Source organism: Phyllostomus discolor, chromosome 4 (genome assembly GCF_004126475.2).
Source record: "Phyllostomus discolor isolate MPI-MPIP mPhyDis1 chromosome 4, mPhyDis1.pri.v3, whole genome shotgun sequence".
NCBI classification, from domain to species: Eukaryota; Metazoa; Chordata; class Mammalia; order Chiroptera; family Phyllostomidae; genus Phyllostomus; species Phyllostomus discolor.
Window position 1 is genome coordinate 205,972,224 of NC_040906.2, and position 26,180 is coordinate 205,998,403.

Genomic DNA, 26,180 nt, shown 5'->3' on the forward strand with positions numbered 1-26,180 from the left:
CCGCTGTTCGTGTTGGACCGCCTTCACCTGTGCCCAGGACCCCACACTGTCACCTCTGGGTGGGTCTGAAAACGTCACGGGAACACAGCAGGGAAATGCCTGGTTATCTGTGCACCAGAGCTGACCCAGGCAGGAAAAAACAATCGGAGCAACCGTTTTATTTTCCTCGTGAACTCACAGGCTCTTTCCTAACGGGGGACGGTGGTTTTTATTTTACGCTTTATATTTATGGAAGCTTTTCATATGGACATTTTTTTCTCCTTGACGGACGAGGATGTAGGAAGGCGCCCTGTTTCACAGGGCGAGGCGCCAAAATGAAAGACGCCGTCCGACGCCGGGTTCCAGGCCACGTGACCGTCTATCTCCGGGGCCCTCCGTCCGCCTGTCGGCAGCGGAGCCGCAGAGCGGCCTCGCAGCGGTTTCCGCGGAAACATCACTTCCCGTCAGGCCGAGAACAAAAAGTAGCATTTATTTACTTCCTGGCACTGGCCTGCCACTCTTCCGATACTTTTTCTTTCAACTGTGGAGTTCTGAATCAGCAAATGTCTGCTGGTTTGGCCTATCGCTACTTTAATTACAACCAAAAAATCAAGTTAGAATGAATTTAAATAATCAAGTCAGTCAAAGGAACATTAACTTTGATTCTGCACACATGAATCTATTGCATCAAAATTCCTGCCTACTCTCGTGAGAGAATTTGGGGCTGTAGCTAAATTCTCCTTTCTTTTTTAATATCTTTTTTTAAGATTTTATTTATTTATGTTTAGAGAGGGAAGGGAGGGAGAAAGAGAGAGAGAGAGAAACATCAATGTGCGGTTGCTGGGGGTCATGGCCTGCAACCCAGTAATGTACCCTGGCTGGGAATCGAACCTGCGCTGCTTTGGTTCGCAGCCCGCGCTCAATAAATTCTCCTTTTTAAGCAGCGCTGCCAGAGGCACAGGCAGCGCTGGCAGTGGATTCCGCCATCTCCAGAAGTGCCCAGGAAGAGACCCTGCTCTGATGGACACGGTCCCGTGACGTCCCAGGTGAGGTCTCCCACGCAGAACAGGAAGGACCCGAGTGGTCTCCGAGGACGGAAACATCAACCGTCATCTCGGTGCTTGGGAAACTGCCCTGGGTGTACCCTAAGGAGCCACTGTCCGTGCACGAGCCACATCTGGGCATCATGACAGCCGGCTGAGTGCTCAGAAACCTTGGAAACAATAAAAAGAACCGAGGGAGACACAAAGTCAGCCCATGGGGGGGGGCGGGGCTAAACCCGAAGGTGCCGAGACAAAGCAGCTTCTGGAAGGACGTGCAGAAGAAGGTGTAAGATCTAAAGAACGGAGGAGGGGGGAGGGGAGGAAGTCAGAGCTGTGCGCTGGTTCTTGGAAGCTTTCTGCATTCTCTCAGATAAACAAAGTCGGGGCAGGACGAGTAACAGGAGTCACAAACATGCTCCTTGATCTCGACCTCACTTTTCCTTTGTTAAATAGCTATCTAGAATATGTGTATCCCTGTATCCCTACACATTTTTGTTATGCCGCCACACGCATACACAGCTAAGCTAGCAACACCGGTAGGAAACTATAAAAAGTGGGCCCTACGCAGTGGAATCACATCTAACCGTCCGGAAGTGAGGTTTCTGGGACAGGCAGAGAATTTTCTCGCCCTCTCTCTGCCCACAGGTGGACCCGAGCCGGATGTGCTAAAAGTGGGGTTGGAAAGGGCTTCGGACCGCGTGGCCCCGTCCGGAAGCTTGTCTGCCTACCCAGGATGCCCCTCTGCTGCTGCGGGGCACGCGGGCTGTCTCCCGCAGCCCCTGGTCAGGAGCAACACGTATGAACACGTCTGTGCACCAGCCTTGGACGCCGTTTCTGATTCCATCTCTTCCTGGTGGGGCTGAGAAGACCACACGGGGGCATGAGCCCTTGGGACGGTCGGCGGCAGCATTTTTGTCTCCAGGTCCCGGGCCTCCTTCCCGCTCTCCTTCTTACACTGTTCTTTCCCAAGCTCCCCCCCAGCCCACCTGGCCCACCTCTGCAAGCTGAGCTCCGTCTGTGAGAGCGCCCACGGACACCCCGGTGACACGCTGCGGCTCCGGACTTTCACGTGAGTGGTAGGCTCTGCGAATTTCCACCCGGAGTACCCCACGCCCTTCCTCCCTTCCTCCTCGTTCTGCTCCCCGGCTCGGCCACCAGAACCCACTCAGGCCCTCGTCGAGGTCAGTAACGCGTTCTGTCCCTGCCTCGTGTGTGGCAAGCACATCTTACACGCTTTAGGGCTGTTTTAGCAACAGCTGCTCCAAGGCGGTGGACTCCGCACACAGACAGAGATGCAGTTGGTCCCTGCGTCACCAGTACCCACAAAAACGGCCAGACGCACGCCCCACAGAGGCCCAGGAAACCGCTGGACACAGAGCAGCAATGCGCAGATCGCGTGTCACACAGAAACACGCACTTGCAGCCCGTGCGATTTCACGCACCAACGTTGCCGTAAGGTTTAAAGGCAGACACCCGACGGGTCTTGTCCGCCCTCTTTCCGGATGATCTACGATTTGATGATGTTAAAATTCAGTCTTACGTGGAAGGTAGATGCATTCATCTCACAACGCCGGACCACAGTCTTCCTGGTTATTTCCGGACCGAGATGCCCTGAGCCGAGCGCCAGCCCGCAAGAAGAGGCCGTTCACCCCTCCGGCTGTCGCCAAACCGCGTTCCCGCTGTGGGGGTGGGGTGGAGGGGGGTTGCGCACTGCAGACCGAGGGTCAGCGGTCTCGGCACTTCATCTACAGTGTATATTTCACAGTGACAACTTCTATTAATTCCTTAACTCAATATCTCGTTTAATATGAAATGCTTCTGCGATATTTTCCCTTGCAATTTCCTGCCTGAAGTCTCTTGATTCTAATCATCTATCAGAAGCCAAACCGTAGGCCAGGGTACAATTGTCGGAGCAGAACAGATTTCCCCAATCGTTCACATGTAGCTGATTAAACCAAGGTACTGCAATGCGAGGTCTTACCAAACAACGACAGTTTAAAGAGGAACACCACTAGGACGGTGTTCTACCTGGTCGGCGCAGGTGAGCTATCTACGGCGGAGTCTGAAGTAATAAACCCCTCCCCCGTCTCACAGCCGGCCTCCTCTGTCCCCGTGGGAAGTACCCAGGCGCGTCCGGCCCCCCGCACGGCGGTCTGACTGGTGCAGGGACGCTGCTCGCGCCTCCTTGCCCCATCGAAAACAGACACTCAGCCATCTGTTCAGTGCAAAGGGTCAGGGTTTTAAGGGAGCAGCGTCGCTGGGATTGTGCAAAAGCCTATGAGAACACGAAAGTGTCTCTTCCGTCAGTCACGACTGTTTAACCACAAGTGGATCATCAAGCACGTGGTGCCCGCTCACACCCAGTGCTGCTCTGGGGGTCCCAGCTCTGCACTGAGCAGCCCCCCCCCCCGAGTGCTCGGGGAAGAGGAGCGAGCTCTGTGAGGCAGTTGGTGCGACTGTCTGGACCCGGTGGGATTGTGTGCGTGGACTGAACGGAAAGCTGGTTCCGGCCAGCTCTCTCGTGCACATTCAATAGTTGTGGATGTTAAATGCAACCTTAGTCTATTCTTCGAGGGGGGATGGCGTGAAATATCATGCACCTATCACACAAACGGTGGCCTGTTTAATCTGTGGACATTCTATGAGAATTTTTTTAATGCCTTCTTTTGGCCTGTCCCTCCACACACCCTTCACAGGGTGCGACATGGCTACCCGCCCTCTCCATTCTGACTCGGTTTCCCTAACTTCCATCTAACCACTCCTCTTCCGCCTGCTCCCTCCAGTTTTCTTCCTCCGATCACCTTCTAAAAACACAGCCGCTGGCCCCCGTGACCTGGCCCTGGGACCCCTGCGGTGCCTGCCCGCAGTCTACTCTGCGTCCTCCGTCTCCAGTCCTCCCACGGCCCAGCGCTGGGGGCTCCTGCCGGAGCACAGTGCCCACCCACTCCTGGACGGCCAAGTCCACGCTGGCACTCAGGCCCTCCCTGGAAGCTTCACCCTGACCCTCACCCTGACCCCTCTCCCACTCGCACCTGAGCCCACCCGGACCAGGCTCTGTGTCGCAAGCAGCAGGGGTTTGCTGCCTCTGCACCTTTGCCCTGCCTGCCTCTCTGCACTGAGTCCTGTTCACTGACGATGCGTGAGTACCGCCCAGACGCTCACGCGTGAGCGCTCCCGTCCTAGAATGCAATGGCACCTAAGGTTTATTCTGTGAGACTGGCCACATGTGTCTTCACATCACCCTGATTTGCGCACTTTGCCCATCACTAGATCCTGACTTCCCTGAAGACAGGTGCTGGGTCCTACTTAACCTCCCTCGTCACCCAGCAGGGCGGTTTGCGCATAGTAGGGACGAGATAAATATTTATTGAATCACCGTTTTAATGAAGTTTATATAATCTCTCTAGGAATATGGTCACATAAGTGACACTAGGGCACTGACTTAATCATTAGTGACAAGAGAGAATCTAAGAGTGGGTTAGTGGCAATAATAAATAGCCCTTTTACGGGGTAAAGTGACGTTGTAAGGGGAAGGTTCTAGACTTAGTGGTCAGGCCGCGTTGAGCAGTCTCTGAGATCATAACCCTCACGAGACCGCTGTGTCACGCGGCATCGTTTCGCGGTGCAAACATGGACGTGAGACCGGATGTTCCACAGGGTGCATTCGGGACCAGGGTCCCTCGGAAGGAGTCACGCCGTCCCCACTGGGCACCCCCTGGACAGCCGGGGACTGGGGTTCCGGCTCTCTGAAGTCACGCTGTGATTGTTTGTGCTTTTATGGGCTAACAAGAACCACAAGGCATAACGATACCATAAATTAGATTTTACCAAAGTAACGTTATTAAAAAGAAGAAAAAAAATATCTCCAGGAAAGTGTCCTTAATTATTCCGGAATAATCGAGCAATAAGAGATGCTGCCAATGCCTCTAAAAGTTCCCACGTCAGGCCAGTTGCCTCATTAAGAACTAATTAAAGCATCTGACCGCCCAGGAACCGCAGGAACTGTCTTTAAATCAGCAGTTCCTACCAAACAGAGCTGGCGAAAGCACCGAGCCCGGGAAGAGCCCCCCGGAGTGGATGTCAGTGGTAGGACTATGCCCGCCCCCCCCCGCCCCCCCCCCCCCCCCCCCAGCACACAGGCCCAGGGCAGCTCTGGACGCTCCCAGCCTTGAGGGAGGGCACATCGCCCGGCACTGGGTCCGTTGTTCTGGGCTCCGGGGGTGGGGGGGGGCGGGGGGCGGTGCCGCAGGAGAGCGGCCTGGCTGGGAACAAGCACTTCCGCACGAAGCTCCTGGGTCTACCCCCCAAGGCCGGCCACGGCCTGATCGGGTGGCACACTCCAGGGGTCCCTGGAGAGTCGGTGACAGCTCAGGCCTCTGGGAGGCAAGCTGAGGCCCCTGGGCCAGGAGACTTGGTGTCCCACAGCGATGCCGGCCACCGGAGTGCCATGCCCCCACGGGCGGGCTCTCAGCCTCTCAGAGGTCACCAGGGGCTTTGAGCAGAAGCAAAATTGTGTTTTAAAAGTCACTAATTCAACAAGTATGAGGAAACACAATTTGGAATACTTTATCTCCAACAGGCCTTTCTCCCTCATATGAAAACGTAAAATTTGTTATCACACGTGAAATAACAAGGCTGCAATGATTTTCTCTAGATCTTAGCAACTCGAGTTACAGGAACATCCCTGATAGGACTCCAGTTCGTCTGAGATCTAATTACTCTTTGATAATCTATCATTTCGTAGACGGAGTCCCAACTAAAACTTCACAAAATGCAGTATGTGCCTGGACCTGGACAACAACAAAGCCGGTGCCCCTCACCCCGTGTGTCACCCTCACCTCCATCTAGAAGGTGCTGCCAGCGTGACGTCGGTGCAGGGAGAGGAATCACAGGATAGTCTCCCACCCCGCCCCCGCATTAGGTCACATCTACTTCAGGGACCACGGTAACCACATTTTCTCTACGAAGAAGGCAGTTCGTCCCTCCTTCTCATTAATCGAAGGCGAGGTGCAACCTGCCGAGAAGCCCCATAGCGTTTTCCTGACATGTGTGGCTTCTCATCTGTGTGACGTGCTGCTTCGCTGCGGCCAGAATGACCCCCCCCTGCAGCCGTGAGCACCGCCAGGGACAGAGAGCAGGAGCTGTAACGGCGGACAACACCGAGCCCGGGAGGACAGGAGCAGACCAGAGAGGAGGACAGACCGGCTCTCCACAGAGCAGGGATGCAGAGCACGCTCGCCGTGTCTGGGAGCAGCTGGGGAGCCATTTCTCTAGACACAGTTTGAACAGGAAGAACCATCTGGAAGGCCACCTCAGACGCTGCAGCTGCCAGGGCAGCCCCGTCTCGTGATTTGCCCTGAAAAGCCAAGCTCACGTGGTCCAGCAGTGCTACTGGGGAGCGTGTGAGCCAAAGGCAGAGGGCACCCCCTGCCCCCACTCCCCGGCATCCTCTCCACCCCACCCCACCCCACCTCCTCCCAGGGCCCCTCGGCCTCCCTGTCTGCACCCGCGGATCCCGAGCGGGGCTCGCTCCCAGGATGGGTGCCCCCGCCACTCCGGGCCCGGCATCCTGACGAAACCCCCCCACGGCCCTGGGAGAAGAGTCCCGCTCGGTGACTGGCTAACATTTACGGATGCGCACGCGTGGAACCGGGATGACAAGGAGGGCGGCGATGATTTATGCGAGAGGACGTTTAAAGGTGAATGAGTCACGGGAGGTTGAGAAACCGTGCCCGTGCAGAAGCGGATGCGACATTTGCTGAAGCGTGAAATACTGGTCGCTGAAATGCTAGGTCAGGTCCAGTAGAAATACAGTCGTTGTGATGTCACAGTGGCCCAAGGGAGCATGCTCATTAGCATTTATCAGGAAAGGTTTTGGTTGCCTGTCTTTGTGCCTTGTCTACGTAGAGCGGGCACACTATGCATGGCGGCGGTGCCCTACTCTCCTCGCGACTCTGGAATCCTGGCACATGACAGAAGAAATGAAAAAGTGCTACCATCTGGAATTCAGAAATTGTACCTATATGGACACATTGACTATAATGACGCACAGCAGGAAGGGTCGTGAGGTCACGGTACGATGGCAGAAAGCCCCGTGCCTTCTGAAGTCTTCCACCGAGTTTACTCGAACGTTGCAGAGAGAGTTCTACTGGGAAAAGAGTGACATCAATTGTGAAGCATAATATCAGAGGCTAAGTGTTTTCTATACACTCTACGCCTGCTCCGGGAGCTCAGTTCCTTGTGACCAAGATCCGGGAACCTCTACTGAAGGGACCACATCGACATCGAAGCGCCCCCTACGGGAACGTCATCCCCACTGCGTCGTCACACGAAGACATTCTGAGCCTGGAGTTTCAGCGCGGACCCCCGCAAGCGTGGGCGTTTGACATCGGCGAACAGTCATCCAAAGGAGAAAGAAACGGTGGCGTGTCCACGTGGCCATCCCGACCTACCGCGGCCATAAAATTACTATGAGCGGGACCCTAAAATGTAGATGTAGAAGCCACCACGGCTATAAAGTGTCTAGAAGAAAACACAGGAAGGTATTTTATGACTTGGGATTATGCAAAGGTTTCTTTGACAGCTCCGGCAATAACCATAAAAAAAGTAATAAATTTAACATTTAAAATGTCTGTTCATCAAAAGATATTAAGAAGGTGAATTAACAACCTACGGACTGCCAGAAAGTAGTCATAAAGCATATATGGGACCAAGTACTGGTATCTAATAGATACACCGAAGTTTCTGGAAAGATATATATCTTTGCTTATAACCCTGACTGCAAAGTGAGCAGAGCCTGTGGACGGAGGCGGCGCTAAAGAAAAAAACACGCATCACCAATACGTCCGGGAAACAGCGCCCGCCACCGCTGCTCATTAACCAATCCAGGGGAGAGCCCACTGCACACCCACCGGCGTCACGGTGACAGCTCCAGAGGCCGCAGAGCCATGGGCCCTCCTGCTGGTGGCCGGGAGTGACCATCGCTACGGCCTCTGGGCAGACACTGGCCTTCCTGATAAAACCGAAGACACAGCTCCCCTCCGGACCAGCAAGTCCACTGCGATCCGGGCATTCACTCACGAGAACTAACAGCATCTGCCCGAAACTCATTCACATAAAAGTGTTTCCAGCAGCTTCATTCCTAATAGTCAGGCCCCGGAGGCCAGCAGCCCCACCCACAGGAGAATGCGCACTCCATTCTGTTCCGTGTGGTCACGCCCACGAAACTGCAGGCCACTTCCTGGAGCTGCACGCGTGTAGACACTCTGTGGCGCATCACATTCGGTGCCCCGAGGCCCTCGGAGGGCCCAGCAGATGAGGCCTCAGGGTGGGGGGAGTTCGGGGCGCAGTGGGGGGTGGGTCTCGGGTTCCCACGCATCGCGTCGGTGGAAGGCTGGGTCCCGCCCAGTGCTGGCGAGGCCTGGGTTTGAGCCACAGCGGCAGCAGCGGGTGAGAGCAAAAGTCGCTTTCACGATGACAGTGATACTGTCACTGGCGTGCACACACAGTGTGCGAGACACGAGTCTGTGTGTGACGCCCTCGCTCATCACGTGGAACACGCGGTGCCCGAAAGGCATCTCAGGTGTCGCCGGTGAGCAGGCTTGGTGGCGCCGTTTGCCCGGACCACTCTCCGGTGGGGCTTCCCCCACGCGGGACTTCCCATCCACTCCGTGTCCTCGCTTGAGCCGTGTCTTCCATTTTCCACCGCCGGGCACGCGCTGCGCTCACTCCGTTGTTCTTCGTTCTTGTCCTCGTCACACACGGCCGGTCCCCTTCACGTGCAGCACATCCTCGTCCAGCTCGCTGGGTTTTACAAAGGCACCTTCCACACAGGACGTCGCTGTGCTCTTCCCGGTTGGGAAATACTAGCCGCAGACTCTCGCAGCAAATCCGGGGCTGGCCCCCCGTCTGACCCTGGGAGCCGCCTCACTCACGGGGCCGGCCCTCGGCTGGAGGCCTGCTGACGGCGGGCCCTCCGGGACCTCGGGAACCGTCCGGCCTCCTGAGGCGTTTCTGCCCACCCTGCCAGGCTCTGCGTGTGCCTCCAAACAGACGAGAGAGACTGCACAGGGAGTGGGTCTCAAGCTAAATTATTCTTAAGGCCGCGCGTGTATTGATCGGAGTTAGAGTTGCAAGGAACCGGGGCCAACCCTGGCCATCATACGTGTCACGTGGGCTGTCACCCCGGTGCAATGAGAACCTCCACATGCCTCGCCTCCAGGCCGAGACCCCAGCGGTCACAGAGCAGAGAGACTCTCAGGCCAAATGAAAAGGCTTCAACCTCAGTTTTTAAAAAATCCCTTTAAGGCACGGTCTGAGAAGGAGGGGAAATGAGAAAACTGAGCGCATTTAGGAGGGGACGCCATCAGGATGGCACCCCCAGGCCGAAGGGGCCCTGGGCCGGCGGCCGCACTCGCTCCACCAGAGCAACACAGGGGCAGGGCCCACCTGACCACAGCTCCAGCCTGTCCATCAGCCTAGTGAGCAACCACGGATTCTGTGTTTTCTGGGCACAGGAACCCCGGCCCACAGATCTCCTCTTTATTCTTCTAGGCCTACCCCTGCACCTCCCGGTGGCCGTCTGCCCAGAGGGCTCCCCGCACACGGGAGGCGGCCATGGCTTCGGGCTCTAGGGGATTTGGGATGTCGCCCATCGGCCCCTTGCCATGGGAGGTGTAAACGTTTGTTCCAGCACCTCCTCCCACGGCAGCTGTGGGGAAGGCCACCCACAGGTCCCCCCCTTGGCTCCTGGGGTCCTGTAAAGCAGAAGCACTCTGGGCCCCTTTGAGGACGGCACACAAAGGCGACCCTGGTCACTCTCGACACTTATTCCTTAATGACAGCTGGAGGGATTGTAATTCACAATGTGTTTGTGTCTTAAATTTAATTCCCAAGTGAATAATTACTCTATTATTGGAAACAATTAAAGTAAGGTCCTGTGCAAACTTCTTTTCACCTACTCCCAGCCCTGTTGTTATTGGGTCATTTCTGCCAACGTTTACAACACAGCTGACTAGTTACTATTGGCACTTGTATGCTGACTAGAATAAATGATGAAAAAAAGGATTTCTATAAATGCATTTGTATTTCATTGACAAAGTTGTGCCTTCCGCAACCGCATGGCCTCAAGCAGGTCAGATTTCCCTCCCAGCAACACTGCACTGCACCTGGCTTTAAATGGGGGGCGGGGAGGGGGCGGGGCACAGGGCTTCCTCACATTGAGAATCACGGGCACTGGGGAGGCGGTCACTATGCAAATGGGGAACCGCAAGGACATGGAGAAAGAAGGAGATATTCAGGAGGGAGGGGGTGGCTTCAGGGCGTCTCCTGCCACAGAACCTAGTCTACAGCCAGAAAGGACCTGAGATGGCTTCTGGGGACACCAGTCCCCCATGTCTCCAAGCTGCACGGACCTTGCTCAGGTCTGCCAGGTGCTCTCCTGGCCCGGTGTCCTTGACGAGTCTCTTTGGAGACATCCCAAACCCTAGCAAGTGGCGCCGTGGGGGACGGGCCCCTCTGCATGGCCAGCACCCTCCTCCCTGGCCTCACTGCAGGGCGGGGGAGCCTGTGAGCCGCCCCGACTCAGGGGAACCAGAGATTGCCGCTTCTGAATGTTCACGTGCCGGAGTGGACGTGCTTGAAGGGATCCAGTCTGGTGACAAGACAGTAGTACCCTGCAGAGGCGGGCCACCTCCGTCCCGGTTGCAGAGTTGTCACCCCTGCCTAGGGTCAGGGGACGCCCTGGCTCCTCTCTGGGCCTCTCTGAGGTCTGAGTGACTCCACTGTGGTCTCGCACCCCACCCTCCCTCCGCATTTCAGCAGCAGCAAGTAATGCCTGCACGCTCCTCTCCTCCTCCTCCTCTTTGTCCTCAGTTTTAGGAAAGACACCTACAATTTTACAGATCCAGATAAGCTCATCTCATGGACCCAACCAGAAGCCCCTCAATCAGACCTGCCCAGCGGGATTCTGTGATGGCAGGAACAACCTGTGTTCCTCAGGGACCCTACAGTAGCCACCAGACACCAGTGCCCAGGGAGCCCTTGAAATGTGGTCACGGTTAGACTGAGCAAGTATTCACCTGGATTGCATTTTGATTCACTAACATGTAAAGAGCCACACAGGGCTGGCGGCTGCCACGTTGGGGAGTGTGGCCGTGGGCAGCGTCCCGCTGATGAACGAAGGCAGGTGTCCCAGAGCGCACAGGTGCCCCTTCAGCCAGGCGGCAGACATCCAACGAGCAGAGACGGACGGACGGACGGCATAACCGGGAAGTTCCCCAGGACGCACAGTCAGGTGGCGCGGTGCGCACGCCAACACGCCCTCTCTCTCCCTGCAGCACTTTGCCAGAGCATCCCTCTGCGAGCCGCCGCCCCTCCTCACTGCCCCTCCACCCGATGCCGCGGGAGGTCAAGAGGCCCCCTGCCCCCCGTGCTTCCAGATGTCGGGAGTCTGCACGTTTCAAGCGGAAGGGGCAGCACTGAGGAGTACTTGTCTGGAGATCCCTGAGAAATGTAACACAAACCGATTTTCCCCCCTTTCCAGCAGGGCCAATTTCAGTCTCCTTGACGAGGCATCTGTTTCGAGATGATGCTACATAAAACTGTCATAAAACTGTCATAAAACCAAAGGACAGCACTGTCCACCTTGGTCTTCTAATCTGATGAACCTTAATAAAGCCTCATCTAATAAGGCAAAATGGGCACTGTTACAAAATTTGTATCGGGCTCTGCTTGACTGAACATATAAATTGACATTTTCCCTAGATTTGTGCTATTATTTAGCATATAATTCACCTAAACTATACACCACAGCACATTTTCCAATCTTATAGATTTTTTTTTCCTAAACTCATTGGATTTTCCAAAGTTCAATACAATACGTAGTGATTTGAAAGCAAATGTCTACTAAATTTTCAAGTTGTAGCCGATAAGTTTGCAATGTTTATTTCCAATAAATGACAGACCAGAGCCGAATATGGAAACCGGCAATTGTACAAACTTACTCTCCCGCCCATTCTCCTTCCAAATCGTGGTTTTCCAAACAAAAGAAACAAATATTCACGGCCGAGTAGACTGCTCCAAATGAGCACTGAAGTCACAGAAGGCCTTACTGAGAGTCGGCCATCGACTAGGACAACACAGGGGGCAGGACGAGGCTTCAGGTTAAGAGCATCCAACTCCATGTTCTCTATGTCCTTCATTACAAGTGATTTCAAAACCTCCTTCTCGCCAGGAAAGACTGGGAAGTAATCGCTTAGTCTAAATGCCAGCGGCTCCGTGCCGCCGAGGGCCCACCTTTCAGCTAATTTCCAGCTCTTATTATCTCGGGGCCGCGAGGCGGGTGGAAGAGAGGGCCGGGCATCTGTACCGCGGCATTTAGCAAAGGACGTGTCAGCGGCACCCGTGACCTCCACGGGGACGGAGCCTCCAAAATATCAATCGAAGGAAATAGAAGAACATCGCAGAGGAAGAGAATGACAGCAATCCTGCACACTTAAAATATTGTACATGCCTTGGGGGCTCTGTGGAGCAAGGCGTGTTAAAAATAATGATGTGCCGGCTGAAGGTGCCGCAGCCTCTGTTAAGTCTCTGTTAGGACGGGAACAATGAATGCAACGGAATGAGAAAAGCCTGAGGTTTTTCTCAAACTCCGCGGGTTCAAGCTTCAGCCCCACTGCATACTGTGTCTTTGGTGATTCCGCTCCTCTCCACGAATCTCCCAGAATTTTCACAGGTGTTAACAGCAACGGCGATGCCCGCCTTTCCAAATTCTCACGGTTGTCATGCACATCAGCACAATGGGCAAGGACGTGCTTTCTGAGTTGTTAAAGGGGCGTGGGTTTGGGTTATGAAACATAGAGGTTTACATGAGAGGTTTCATGTAGAACACCCGATACCAAGGGAAGTACCCCAGGCAGAGTGAAAACCCCCAGTGATAGGGTTTTCAAAGTGCGCTGTGGCTTCAGAGCAGTTTCCGGTTCACAGCCAACGTGGGTGGAGGGTACAGTGTTTCCATTCGCCCCGCCCCCAACACAGGAGGCAACTTTTGAAACCCCTGGCCCACTAACTCCGTGTGTGCGATATTTGGTTCGTTGGAGGTTGGGTGGAGATCATTTGGGAAGATAACGTCTCGGCTGGAAAGTCTATCACGTCCACATGTCAACACAACGGGACACCCCTGCCCCCCGCCCCTTAATCTTCCATCCAGAGCGAAGGGCTCCGACGGAATGACTCCCCAAGCTTGACGTGGCCCGTCTCCAGTCGGTCGGGGTCTGAGTCCCACTTGGTAAACAGAGAAGTTAGTCGCCTGCTGGTCACAGCTACGCTGGCCACCCCTGTGACCCCTGAGTTTGCTGGAACAAGTGATGCCTGAACGTTCCTCCTTGGAAAATCGGAAAGAGTTTCATGAAGACCGTGTACCTTCTCTACCCAGGGAGACGGTGCGGAAGGCTGAGAAGATTCGAGCGTAGAAAACATGGGGGGAGAAGCGGCGAGAACCCAGCAGCTGGGGCAGGAGGCCTCATGGGAGGTGACGGCGACCTTGCCCACGGTGGCCTCTGAGCACCGCTGTGACAGCTGATGAGGCGGAGTCTGCGTTTCACGCTGGCCAGCTCCTGCGAGCGCGGACACCTCCCACGGCAGCTAAGTGGTCCGGGCAGGGCGTCTCCCTGCCCTTGTTCCCAGTCTCCCCACGGCGCTCCAGCACCAAGGCAGAAGGGCCCGAGGGGAGCAAAAAGTGGGGCAGAGCAGAGGCTCCCAGAGGGGAGGGAGAGAAGGACGTCCCTCCCGGTCCCTCCGCAGGTGCCCGGCCGAACGCCGGCCCCCGGCGGAGCAGAGCAGGGGGAGCTCTGGGTTTCGCGGGCTGCTTGTTTCTCACGGCACCGGGCACTGCTATCGGCAGGACTGACACTGTGCTTGACATCTGCAGTGGTCTGTGCGTCCCGGGAGAAGCTGCCACCCGGGAGAAGCTGGCACCCGGGAGAAGCTGCCACCTGGGAGAAGCTGGCACCGGGCACTGCTATCGGCAGGACTGACACTGTGCTTGACATCTGCAGTGGTCTGTGCGTCCCGGGAGAAGCTGCCACCTGCTGGCGGCCACGGCAGTGCCTCTAGGAGGGACACGAGCGCAACGTCAGCGACGGGGGTGCGGCACGGACACCGCCTGACGGGCCGGGCAGCTCCAGTTGGGGAGGGCCGTCCGGGAACTGCCCGGAGCTGCCTCGCCGAGATCCCCACCAGGCATCAAGGCTCTGAGGCGCCCCAGGCCCCGCCGCGAACAATTCTGTGTTCTCAGTTCCCAGCTGGGGACGACCGCACCTATAGATTCTCCGACCTTGACACCATCGCTATCCCCCGAAGACGTGCCCATGGACCTGACCCCCCCCCCCGACAACTCTGGCTTCTTCTCCGGAATATTTGGATCGCCCCCAGTCTGTCCGCACAAGCCCGATCCAAGTTCAACAGCGGTCTGCTGGTGCCGCCCCCCGCACATGCCCTTTCTAACTGCGACTTCCCCCCTGCCCTCCCGCCATACCGCTGCTGACTCTGAGGCCGTTCGTAGGAACGTGAATTTCTCAGCGGCAAGGCAGTGCTTTTAGCCTTTCTTAGGCTTGAAAGTCATGGTTTAGTCGAGAAAAGAAGAGCTAAGAAGCGAATCCTGTTAGCTGTTTAAACATATGAAGAGCTGTCAGATGGATTCTGTTCTTTTGTCAAAAATCACAGCGAGGAGTCATGGCTGAAGACAGACTTCAGGTCAAATAAGCATCAGGAGGAGCTCTGTAAGTGCAAACAGCCGACTGGAAAAGCAGCGACTCCTCCGTTATGAGAGGGGCTCCGGCAGCAGACACACACCTGAACACCGAACACACCCGAGAGCAAATGTCGTGTCAGGAGGGAGTGGGGCTGGCGGACGACCAGGCCCTCTCCCATCCCAGAACAGGGGGGAGGCCGAGGCGTGCGGACTGTGCCGTCACGTGCCCATTCATTCATTCACCGCACAAAACACGTCTGAGCCCACAGCGCCGGCCTGGGCGTCGGCACTACGCCAGCCACTGACGGGGACGGTGTCCCAAACCGGGGACCCGAGTCAAGGAATGGAAGCCAGAGAGGGGAATCCCAGGAACAGTGTCTTAGATTTTGATCGCATGCCATCTATTTTGTGGGTACATGCATGTATATGTGTGTGTGTAAACATGCACGTGTGTACACGCCTGTGCATCTTCACATGTGCACACACACATGCATATAGGCACGTGCATATATGTATATCTGTACATGCATGTACACATCTGTTCGTGTGTGTGTGATCTCTCCTATATCTCATTACGCAAAGCATACAAATCTTAGCTTTACAGCAACACTATCGCATAGCCGCCGGTGACACCGCGTTGGGTGGCACTGACCCTCTACCTGCACGGCTTTAGAGAGACTCTCCGGGCTGGTAATGAAGAGGAACAGCCGGTGTTTGCAGCACATCACGGAGGAAAAGCTCATCCGTCACTGGCGGCTGTGCTTGATCATTTGAACCGCGGGTCGCATGCCAGGGAGCAGGTCGGCGTGTGCTGCTTCGGACGGCTCTCTGAGTCCTCGGAAATGGCCGAGAGCAGCTGGAGGCAGGGAGACCGTGCCGACACTGCAGAAGCCTTTGAGGCCGGCTGGGAGAGGCTTAGCCGAATCACACTGGTGGGCGACGGTGGGGGTGGCTGCAGGCAGGCCCCTGGCCCTGCAGGGCTCACTCTCGGGACTCGAACCCCACCCACACTACGCTGTCCAATCGACAGTCCACGAGAGTGTCCCCATTAATTTTCTCATTTCCTAGCTTTCCGGTACACCAGGACCCTTCTGCCTCCTCTTCCCTGAAGAAAAACATGCTTGCGTGCCTTCTGACCCAGCTCCTGAACCCCCTGGAGGGTGGGGGAGAGTCCAGTACGTTTGACTCTTTGCGGGAAGAATCTGTAGAGCAAAGGTCTGACCCCCCACTCCCCGCACCCCATCCCCAGTGAGAAAATGAAGGAAACTCAAAGTGGGCGCTTCCAGCAGGGATCTGAGCTTGGGGTCACCGCGTTTCACTCAAATCTTGGTTTCTCTGTCACTGTGGACCCACGTGAAGCCAGTTAACCTGCCCACTTGCCCTCTGGCTTCAACGATGCGTTTATGCAGGAAGCTTGAGGCTCCCCAGCGGAAGGCACACGCATGCGTATGTACGTAGCAAATCTTGTGGAAAGAGCTGTGAAAATGTATCCCAACCTTGATCTGCCCCGTCTTGTAGTAGGTGTTTCAGCGGGACTCTCCCCTGCACCCACACCGCATTACAGCTGGGCAATGCACTTGTTCTTTACAAAGCATCGGCCAAGGGTCTGCTGTGCAGTAAGATGAGGCTACGGAACCCACTTATCCTTCCCCAGCGAGGCTTTGGGCCATTTACCTCTTAGGCACAGGACAACTACATTATCCTGGTACCCTAAAGATCTAGTATTTAATTTCTACAATCCTCCATAAAGCTTCTAAATGGTGGGACAGGTAATGTATCAGTTTGATTCCACAGCAAACCAGGGAGCTGCATCTATGTGTAGAAACAAACTCGGAAACAACAGTGGCATCTCACACACAAAACAAGTTCACGGCTGGTCGCATCCCCAGGGTAGCCATCGTGATACAAATAGAGGATGCAGCAGCAGAATTTAGATTCAGAAATGAAATGAACGAGCTCACCAAAATCAGCTCGGACGAGTGTGCGTTTACAAACACGGCAGCCCTTGCCCTGCCCCCACCCATTGCCCGCCGCATCCCCTCTCCCTACTAGCAGAACTCTTGACTGTGATCGGAAAAGCAACGGGCCCAAACCAGCGAAACAACGAGGCGAATCTGAGCCAATCGCAGCTGTCCTTTGGCCTGTGGAAAGGCCTCGCCTCTCAAGCTTCTTGGGTGATGGCGAGAGCCTGTGTGACGGAGGAACTTACGAGCGACGAGGTGCAAAAAGAAGCCTGCAAAGAGGTTTCTAAAATGCGTCGATGCCATTGTTTCCTTTTTCCAATGAACAAAACCAGCACGGCTGCCCCCATCGCGCTGGCCCCGCCCGCAGACTGACACCAGGCCAGTGCTGTCCATGGCGGGGGTGGGGGTGGGGTGGGGGTGGGGTGGGGGGTGGGCAGTTGCGGGGAGGTGGGGAGTGAAGGAAGCTGCACGCAAGGCAGCCGGCGCGGGAGACCGCGGGATGCGTCCCTCCGCGCCACGCCTCTGCCCCGAGAGTTCCTTCCGCCGCCTGTGGGCGGCGCTGGTGACCAATGAAGAAGGCGGCCTGGTTTTAAAACACGACACATTGAACTGAAGCCGAGAATAAAATTTAAAAAGTACACGAAAAACTTTCTGTGCAAAAAGCCCATCTTTTCGTCTCTGCTTTATGGATATATTTAGGGGGTGGCTGTGTCAAAACATTGGACGTGGTCCCAGCGAATAGTTCCTCTTGTGAGATGTTTGCAGGTAGCGTCTCGCTCGAGGGAGAAAGGGACGAAATTCTAGGCAGCTACCCCTGCCCCCCCCCCCCCCCCCCGTGACCACCCCCACCTGGGACCGGGCTGCCGGCGCTGCCCAGGGTCCTGACGGCAGAGGGAGGGTGTAAGGGGGTCCCCATGCAGCCAGGCCCAGATCCCAATGAGGCGCCGGTGAGAAACCCACACTGTCCAAGCCCTTCTCTCCCTTGCCCCTGACCCGTGCGGCCGAGGCCAAGTCCGGGAGGCCAGTCGGTTCCCTCCGTCCTCGTCTGCTCTCGTCTCCCGCTCCTCTCCCCCAGAGGCTCGGCCAAAACAGGAGGCGCCTTTATGAGCCCTTAATAAAATAGTCCCGCGCTTTTCTGAAAATGAGTGCCTTCCAACGAATAAGCGGCCGTTCCCGCACACGCGGGCTCTGTGGCTGCGTGGAGGGGCTGGTTCTGGGAAGGGCGGCTCACGGTCCTTCACCGAAAGCTGATTCACCAGGCAGGGAAAGGCCAGTTTGCCCTGGCTGTCGGTAGCTCAGTGGATTGAGCGTGGGCTGCGAACCAAAGTGTCGCAGGTTCGATTCCCAGTCAGGGCACATGCCTGGGTTGCAGGCCACGGCCCCCAGCAACCGCACATTGATGTTTCTCTCTCTCTCTCTCCTTCTCCCTCCCTTCCCTCTCTAAAAATAAAAAATAAATAATATCTTTAAAAAAATAAAAAATAAAGTCTTTTTAAGAAATCTTCAAAAAAAAAAAAAAGAAAGAAAGAAAAGGCCAGTTTGCTTGCTAGAACCGTCTGTGAAAAATGTATTTGACTATTTGATTATAAAGCCTGTAGCCAGGTCTTCGGTGCTCTGAGCACTTGGGAACCCGCCCCCGCCCCACCCCACCCTCTGCACGTGGGCGCTGGGCCTCCTGTCTTTTCCTTTGTTTGTGCCGACTCCCTCCAACTGTAGCATAAAGGGGGGGGGGGGTGGGGGGGCAAAGGATTTTCACACCTCGGATGCTCGAGGGGAGACGACATGGTCCAGCTCACACTGAGACGCCTTCGAAAGCCGCTGCACCAATTCCCCCCCCCCCCAGCGTGGGGTGCCCCGGACGTCACAGTGGGTTTAAAACCACGTCTGGGGTCCATGGGTCAATCGTTAACAGACGATTGGTTGGAAATTTTTACAACATTCCTGGAGAAACAAAATGACTGGGGTACAGATCAAAAGGACACCAGTATAACCCAACTGCGGAAACGTTGAAGCTCTGACGTCATTCATAGAAACATATGCACCAAGGAATTTGAGAAGAAAACTTTCCTACAGGGAGGAAAAGCCGGGGCGCCCCGGGTCCCCGGAGGCGAGGCCGGCCTGGTGTTCCGCTCCCTCTGGACCCCAGAGCCTGGGTGTGAGATGAAGCCACAGGCCGCCGACCTGGGGGTCCAACGGCAAAGCACCAGCCAAACAGACCCCAGACCCGGCGACACCCTCACCGCTGGGACATCCGGAAACATTTCATAGCGGAAAACAATCTGCCAGGCCTCTTCCGCTAAGCTCTCCAAACTCAGGAATGCCTCACGATGGAATCGATAGATAAAAAGATGACCGCATGCTTACTGCTCGGTAAGCTTAGATATATTTCAAGGCTTGATTACAAACGAGAGAGTAGGTTTCGATATGAAGAGAAGTAAGTAGGCTCCTGACTAACAATTAATCTCTAACAAATATTAACTTTAGGAATGATTATGCATTTAGACTATATTTCTTAATAAGTTTCCTTGCATAAATTGTGCCTAATCTATAAACCAATTTTAAATAACATCCATCAGGCCAGGCAGGCGTTTTACATCTCGGTCTATTTATTGCACCATTTCTCATCAGGAACCTTTTAGCGTTCATGCTCTTCCGCAGCGGAGCATCTCATTAGGGCGGCCAAGATAAAGCTCTTTTCCGAGATAAAATAATTATAGCGAAATGTAGGGGAAAATATCGTCCAGGGTTCTCGGCTACAGCGACCTCCTGGCTTATGAGTCCGTTTAAGGCTAACAAACCGAGTGCAAGGGAGAAGACTTTAGTGGCGGATGACCCAGGTTTCCCAGGGTTTGCGCTGGAGGGACTCACAGTGTCTACCTCCCCAGCGCTGCGGAGTCCCAGAGGTGGGGGCTCGCAGTGGGAGTTCAGCAGTTGCTCTGGTGCAGATTTGGCAGAAAACCCTTCACCTGAACAAATACCAGTGACACCTAACAGCCTCCGGATGTTTAGAATGTGCCGGGCACCACACACAGTCCTTCGCTGAGTTACTGGTAAATCGCCGAACCTTTGCTGTGACTTCAGTGACATGTTCACTTGCCTTGTACAGCAAGGAAATTGAGACCAAGAAGGTAAACCACCTGCCCAGAGTCACCCAGCCAGTCAGTGCGAGACCCCGAATCCAAGCCCCTGCGGGTGCAAGGGCCAAGGGGGTGCTGTTCTGTCCAGCTCCTGGCTCCCAGGCAGCTCTGAGCCCAGGATGCTCACATCTGCGTGTACTCTATCTTCTGTTATCAGATCAATAAATGCTCTACTGTGTTTTAAACCTGCGTCCTGTTAGAAAAGCCGGCCCATTTCTTCCTATCCTAGAAGCTTCGCTTTCTACAGCAGGCAGCGTCCACCTGGAGTGTGGGCAGCGGCGGCGGGGGGCTGGGGGTCAGACGGGCCGGGCCCCTTGTCCATGATGTGGGAGGGAGCATCCTGAGGCTCGGTGGGCGGACGCCTGGAAGCCCGAGGAGGAGGAGGAGGGATCCTCGCAGAAGGACCCCCAGGAGCAGACTCTTCCTCATCAGCACGACAGTCTGAGGGAGCTCCGTCGGCCCGGGAGATCTCCGCAAGACGCACTGTCTCTCACCACCATGTGTTTGTAGAAGTCGGTGCCGGGGAATCTTTGAGGGCCGAGCTAAGAGCCATGTGGGACTGCGTGCTTGCTTCCCACCCAGAAGGCTCACTCTGCACCCTGCACACGCTCATGATTTCACCACAGGACAGACAGAAGGAACCGCAGTGACTGGCAATCTCGTCTCGAGGTTGGTGGGATCCGAGGGGGCAGGGAGAGGGACAGCGACAGCACCCTGTCTCTCGGGGCTGTCTCTTTTCTCAATATGAACTCCTCCTTTAGTCTGCAGTTATTTCCTAAAACCAGTGTAAGCGCTGCACATCTTGGAAAGCCTTCCTTCTCCTGCGCACTTTTCTGGATTAAGAAAAATAAAAGGGGTCTGAGGCTAAGGCTCGGTCAGCTGTTAGGTTGTCCGGGCTACCAGGAACAGTGATGACACAGGTTATTTTAAATGGCCCATTTTATTCTCCGAGAGCACAGTCAGAACCCCGTGTGCATGCACGAAGCAATCTCCCTCTTGTGTTCACCCCTGTGGCATTTCTGCACGGCCCCACAAGGACAGTCTCCGGGCAGGCCGCGGAGGACTGGACGTCTGCCACGTTTTTCCGATCAGCCACTGTTCCCAGTCGTCGAGCGAGTGCTCATTTTTCTAAAGGCAGTTTTGATGAGTGGAAACCCTGGGCAAGGTCAACGTGAAATAAAGAAGATAATACGATTTGGACAAAGAAGAAAACCTGGCGTCCACGCCGATTCTCAGCTCATCCCCAAGGTCAGGCCGAGACTTCAGACAGCGGTTTTCCCATCTTTACCACCAAGGTGGAGGGGCCATCCATCTCCCTCGACAGTTTTTCATTGTGAACCCCGTAAACAGTCTGACCTCAGAGATTGTGGATGAGAGGCGGCTCTTTATCACCACATGCAGATGTCAAAGAGGGCTGAGGAAACGCTGGAATTATGAATTCCCCAAAACAACCACAAAAATTAGGAGGTTACTATTTATTTATTTTCAGAGAGGTAAGGGAGGGAGAAAGAGAGAGAGAGAGAAACATCAATGTTTGGTTGCAGGGCGCCATGGCCTGCAACCCAGGCATGTGCCCTGACTGGGAATCAAACCTGTGACACTTTGCTTCGCCGCCCGAGCTCAATCCACTGAGCTACACCAGCCAGGGCTGGGGGTTACTATTAAGACTCATGAAAGGCATGGGACTGCTGATGACTTATTTCTCTGGACCAGAAAAAAATAAAATCACGTTTTAAAAAATAACCCAAGTGGCCAGGTAGGTTCCCATTTCTCTCCCTGTGTATGAAAAGCCCCCTGTAGAGGTTCCCATAAACCACACCCTGCTCCCCCGGAGCTAGTCAGCTACACGAGACCCCTTTTCCTTTCTCTTTCCTGCTCCTGACCAAAGACAACTGTGTGAGCTGCAGATCTTGACGAATCTCTGGAAAATGAAATTGAGCACTTGTCTGTTTTCTGCGTAGGAATCCTTCCTCGGGGCCAAATCGATGCCTCCACGTCACTGCCCAGCCAAAGCTTGCAGACCGGCCGGCAGTGCGGCGTGCCCGTGTGCGCGTTTACAGTAACATGTAACAATAATACAGCACGGAAGATTTCTGAGTATTCACGTTCCAGCTAGCGCTCCACCCACTGTTCGCGTATCACTAACCATCACACTAAATAAGAACCAGAAACCACACCCCGCTCACAGAGGTCCCCAGGCTGGCCTAGGGAGGAAGGGCGGAGGCGGAGCTTCTAATGCAGGCAGTCTAGCTCCAGAGCCGCCTTTGCAAGCTTAGGTGCACACATGCGCACACGCGGGGCCTCCACCGCCACTCACTTCCCCTGCGCGCTCGCCACTCACCGGGCTCAGTGAAGCCCCGCCCATTCGCGCGTCACGTGATCCCCCCCCCCCCCCCCCGCACTGGGGCGTGGCATGTCCAGACCGCTGCTGCACGTTGTTTTTTCTTTCTGTTTTTCTATCCCGCCCCCACCGTGGAGCACATTTTTCAGTGGGAAGTAGCATGTGAAATTGCGCATTTACGGTTTCTCTGTCTTAAAAAGTAGATCAGCCACGCTGAGCTCCCGTTACACCTGGTGGGAGCCGCCTCCCGTCCGTGGGCCGTGGCCTCTCCCACCCGCTGTGGTTCTCAGCACCCTCACTGCCCACCCGCGACTTCACCCTTACAGCGCCCACGCGTCCGATCTCCGGGGGCGTCTGACGTGGGCCCGCCGTGCAGGCAGAGCTGTGCGTGTGGCGAAAGGGGCAGCTGCAGGGCTAACAGGCCTACGGCACTCAGCCCAGGGCAAAGCCCTCATCCGCCACCTATAAACTCCTGTTTACTTAATCTCTTTAAGCCTCTTTCTTTCTTCAGCCTAAATAGATTTACTAATAGTGCTTCCCTCAGAGTGTTATGAAACAATTAGGCGAGATAATCCATGCAGACAGTTAAGCCTGGAGTTCGATGATGATTGGTTATTGCTCTTTCCATTCGGAACCGTGGGGGGTTCATGAAAATAGGTCACACCCGCCGCCCGGAGTTTTCGGGAGGGGCTGTGGATTGGGCAGCCGGGGGGGCTGGTGGCTGCACCAGAAGGTGGCAGAGGGGGGAGGGGGAGAAACACTTGTGTGGGACTTTGGGACAGCCCGTCTCCCACACAGAAGGGCAATCCCATGACCACCCCAGAGGAAGGTCCACTCCCGGGGGGTCAGGACACACCTGGGACCACCCGTGGGTCTGTGTTCCTGCGTGGGTTCACCTGTGCAGCTGAAGTGTTGGGTCGCACTCAAACACTGAACTGCATTTTTTGGAACTGCACCGCTGTCCCCAGGCTGCGGGGGCGGGGGGGGGGGGGTCCGGGAGGCCCCTGCCTCAGCCCGCCCCTCAGGGTGTTCCCCGAGCCCCATCCACTACAGCCAACCGCTGGGCCACCCAGCCCCTAACCCAGGCCTGCGGGACCCTACGGGAAGTAAACTAATGAACCGCTTTGCCTTCCATCACATGACAAATGTAATCCAATGACAAACTGTTACAGCACCGACGAATAGTTCTGACGTCACGTCAGGCATCAGCTTTGTTTTTTAACATCTGCCTCGGCTCTCTGTGGCCTGCAGAATACAATCTAAATTCCCCACCCCTCCTTGGGGCCCAAAGTGGAACCAGGGGTGTCCATCTACGCCTCGAGAGGCCCGGACCCCCCAGAGCTCTGACCTTTTCTGCTGCCTGGGCTGTGCTCTCTCCACGACCCACACATTCGCATTCACGTCAAACGTAGCCGAGCTCCACGCAGCCATGGCGCTGAGGCCAGCAACTGGCTGTGTCTGTGGTTTACACCGGGATCCAGAGACCTCCTCTCTGGAGGGCTCGGGAGTAGGTATGCCGGGGCCGTGAGGCCATCCAGTCTGTCTGCCTGTCTGCCCCTGCCCCAGGGCACCACGCAGCCAGAGCATGCTCAGGAGTGGGTGGGGCCGCGTCCCAGTAACTCCCTGTGATGGACACTCGGGTTTAAATTCCTTGCAATGTTTACAGGTCACGTGACATTATTCTCCAGATGTTTCCCAACCACTTACAGTCGTAAAAAGCATTCTCCGCTCGTGAACTGCACAAAAGCAAGCCGAGGCCACGGCAGACGCTGGTGTGCGGGTCCCTGTTTCAAAGGCGCACCGTTTGCTGGTCCACAACCAGCTTTTGCACCTCACGCTTAGGGAGCACCTCACAGGTAGCAGCCTTACTCGCAGCAACCTCGAGGGGGCAGTATTCGGACAAGCACATACAAACGAGCCACAAAGACCAAGACGGGAAACGGTCCCAACATCTCAGAAAGCTTGTAAAGACACCCCACGAAAGTCTACGAAACTGCTTGTGTTAAAAGCAGTTTCTCTCTCCTTTCAACAGGCCCGGGCCGAAGAATTGGGGGCAAAGGTCTCGGGGCTACCTAAATGTTAGAGTCACGTGGTTTCGAATGACACTGCAGACACCCTTAACCACTGCCACCACGTGGAGGAGTGTCCATGTGAGGGGCGTGGGCGACAGCTGGTCAGCAGCTCCACAGGAAGCTCTGCAAATGCGCGTTCCCCTTCCGGGCAGTCTCCGCCCACGCGGGTCCTTACCTGGGCCAAGGTGAGCGTGGCTTGTCGGCAGGTGCCGCAGCGCACCCTGAGCTTCCCTGGCTGCACTCCTCCGCAGGGGCCTTTGCAGTAAACATAGAAGCTGTTGTAGGCCGGTCTACCTGCTGGGGAGAACAAAAAAAGCAGAGGAATTGGCAATCAATGCGGAATCCAAACTGAGACAAACTTGAGAATTCCCCAGGAGCGTTTTGAAACATTCATGGGATACACATTCTGCTGAGGATGCAGCAATTGCATTTGGAAAATCCAGTATTATGCTCAGAAGAGTGAAACTCTTTTCTTCTTCTTGCTGATAGCCCGGTGATTTAGCAAGGTCAGCGGCCAGCTGCCAAGGTTGTGGCCAAGTGCGCACGTAACTCGGGGACGTGCAAGGCGCCCTTTACGGCTGATGTTCTCATATGGACTCGGGATGATGCAGAGACAACTGGAGATTTGGAACCCCGTGCCCCTGAACTCCGTTTCACGCTCCCGTACCCGGTTCCGAGGGCTCCAGTGTTTTCCCCTTAAATTCTCACCCACAGGGACGCACCAGCCCATCCCCCAACGTGAACACCAGCCCCGTTCGGTGGCTTCCAGTGAAGCCTTTTCCACACACGCTCAGTCCCACATGGAGGAAGACAGGGAGCCTGGAGGAGCTCAACAGACATGTGCATGAGGGGGTACCTTGCATTTCGTGGGAGTTCTCCACCTGACAAATGCCATTCAAAGGACACATTTTCAAGGGTAAAAGCTGGAGGGAAAAATCAGTAGTCAAACACCTCCTCACAACAAATTTCTGTTGAATGTCACCATCCAGGCACAGTATTACTCCCTAAATGAGGGGAATCTTTCTAAATGGTTTCACACCTCCACAGCTGCAAAGAACTCACTTTACTCCGAAGCACTTACCAGTAAAATAACCACCTTCCTCAGTCTCTAAAATGACTAAATACTTCTTCTAATCCTTAACTTCTTGCTGGGTAGGCGTTACATGAGGTCATGGCATATAACATTTCATTTAAAAGTTTACTGTGATCATCAAGAACATCTAGAAATAATATATAGTATTTTTTATCATTATGAACAAAAACCTTCAGACTACCAACTGCATCCAGTTCATTGAAAACAATTAGTATAAAAAAATGAGCACACAAAACCCCCCTGAAGTCTCATGCTGCCCCGTGTGTCTTACTACCTTACAAACAGGCCCTTTGTAGACACATTGAATTGTCACTTGTTTAGCCATCCTTGCTAATGTTATAGGTGACAATACTTCTTAAATACAAACCATATATATAAAAATATAAATGGTTATGTAAATATAAATGCACATATTATAAATATGAATACAAATGTATATATTTATATATGAATGAATATAAATCAAAAACTTCAAGCTTCATATTTTTGTCATTTCCTGGCAATATCTTTTACCGTCATCAGTGTCCAGCCATTAGTATGTGGTTTCTGGTTTCCCACGTGAGAGGGTACACGTACTCTGTCTTTGTGTGATAGGAAACTACGATTTTTCTGCCACTTTTTGTAACTTTAGGGCCTTAAAGTGCGAGGCACACGAGGAACAGGTAGAACCCTCCATCGAGGTGCTAGAACTACCCCAACAGACGATTGGGGCCCCCCAGAACCGTGACAATTTGAACACGCAGTAAGATGAGTGCAGCGAAGGAGGGAGGAGACTTTGTTGATGAAACCTTTACCAGCGAT

The 26,180-nt window shown here is 54.7% G+C and overlaps 1 protein-coding gene across 1 annotated transcript in view; it reads right to left on the reverse strand.

Annotated features, from left to right (window-relative positions):
• PRKN (parkin RBR E3 ubiquitin protein ligase) overlaps window positions 1–26,180 on the reverse strand; it is a 976,089-nt gene that overhangs the window by 583,032 nt on the left and 366,877 nt on the right. Inside the window, exon 4 of the mRNA XM_036024958.1 lies at window positions 24,462–24,583. Coding sequence (XP_035880851.1) covers window positions 24,462–24,583 — 122 coding nt within the window. The remainder of the gene's footprint in view (window positions 1–24,461; window positions 24,584–26,180) is intronic.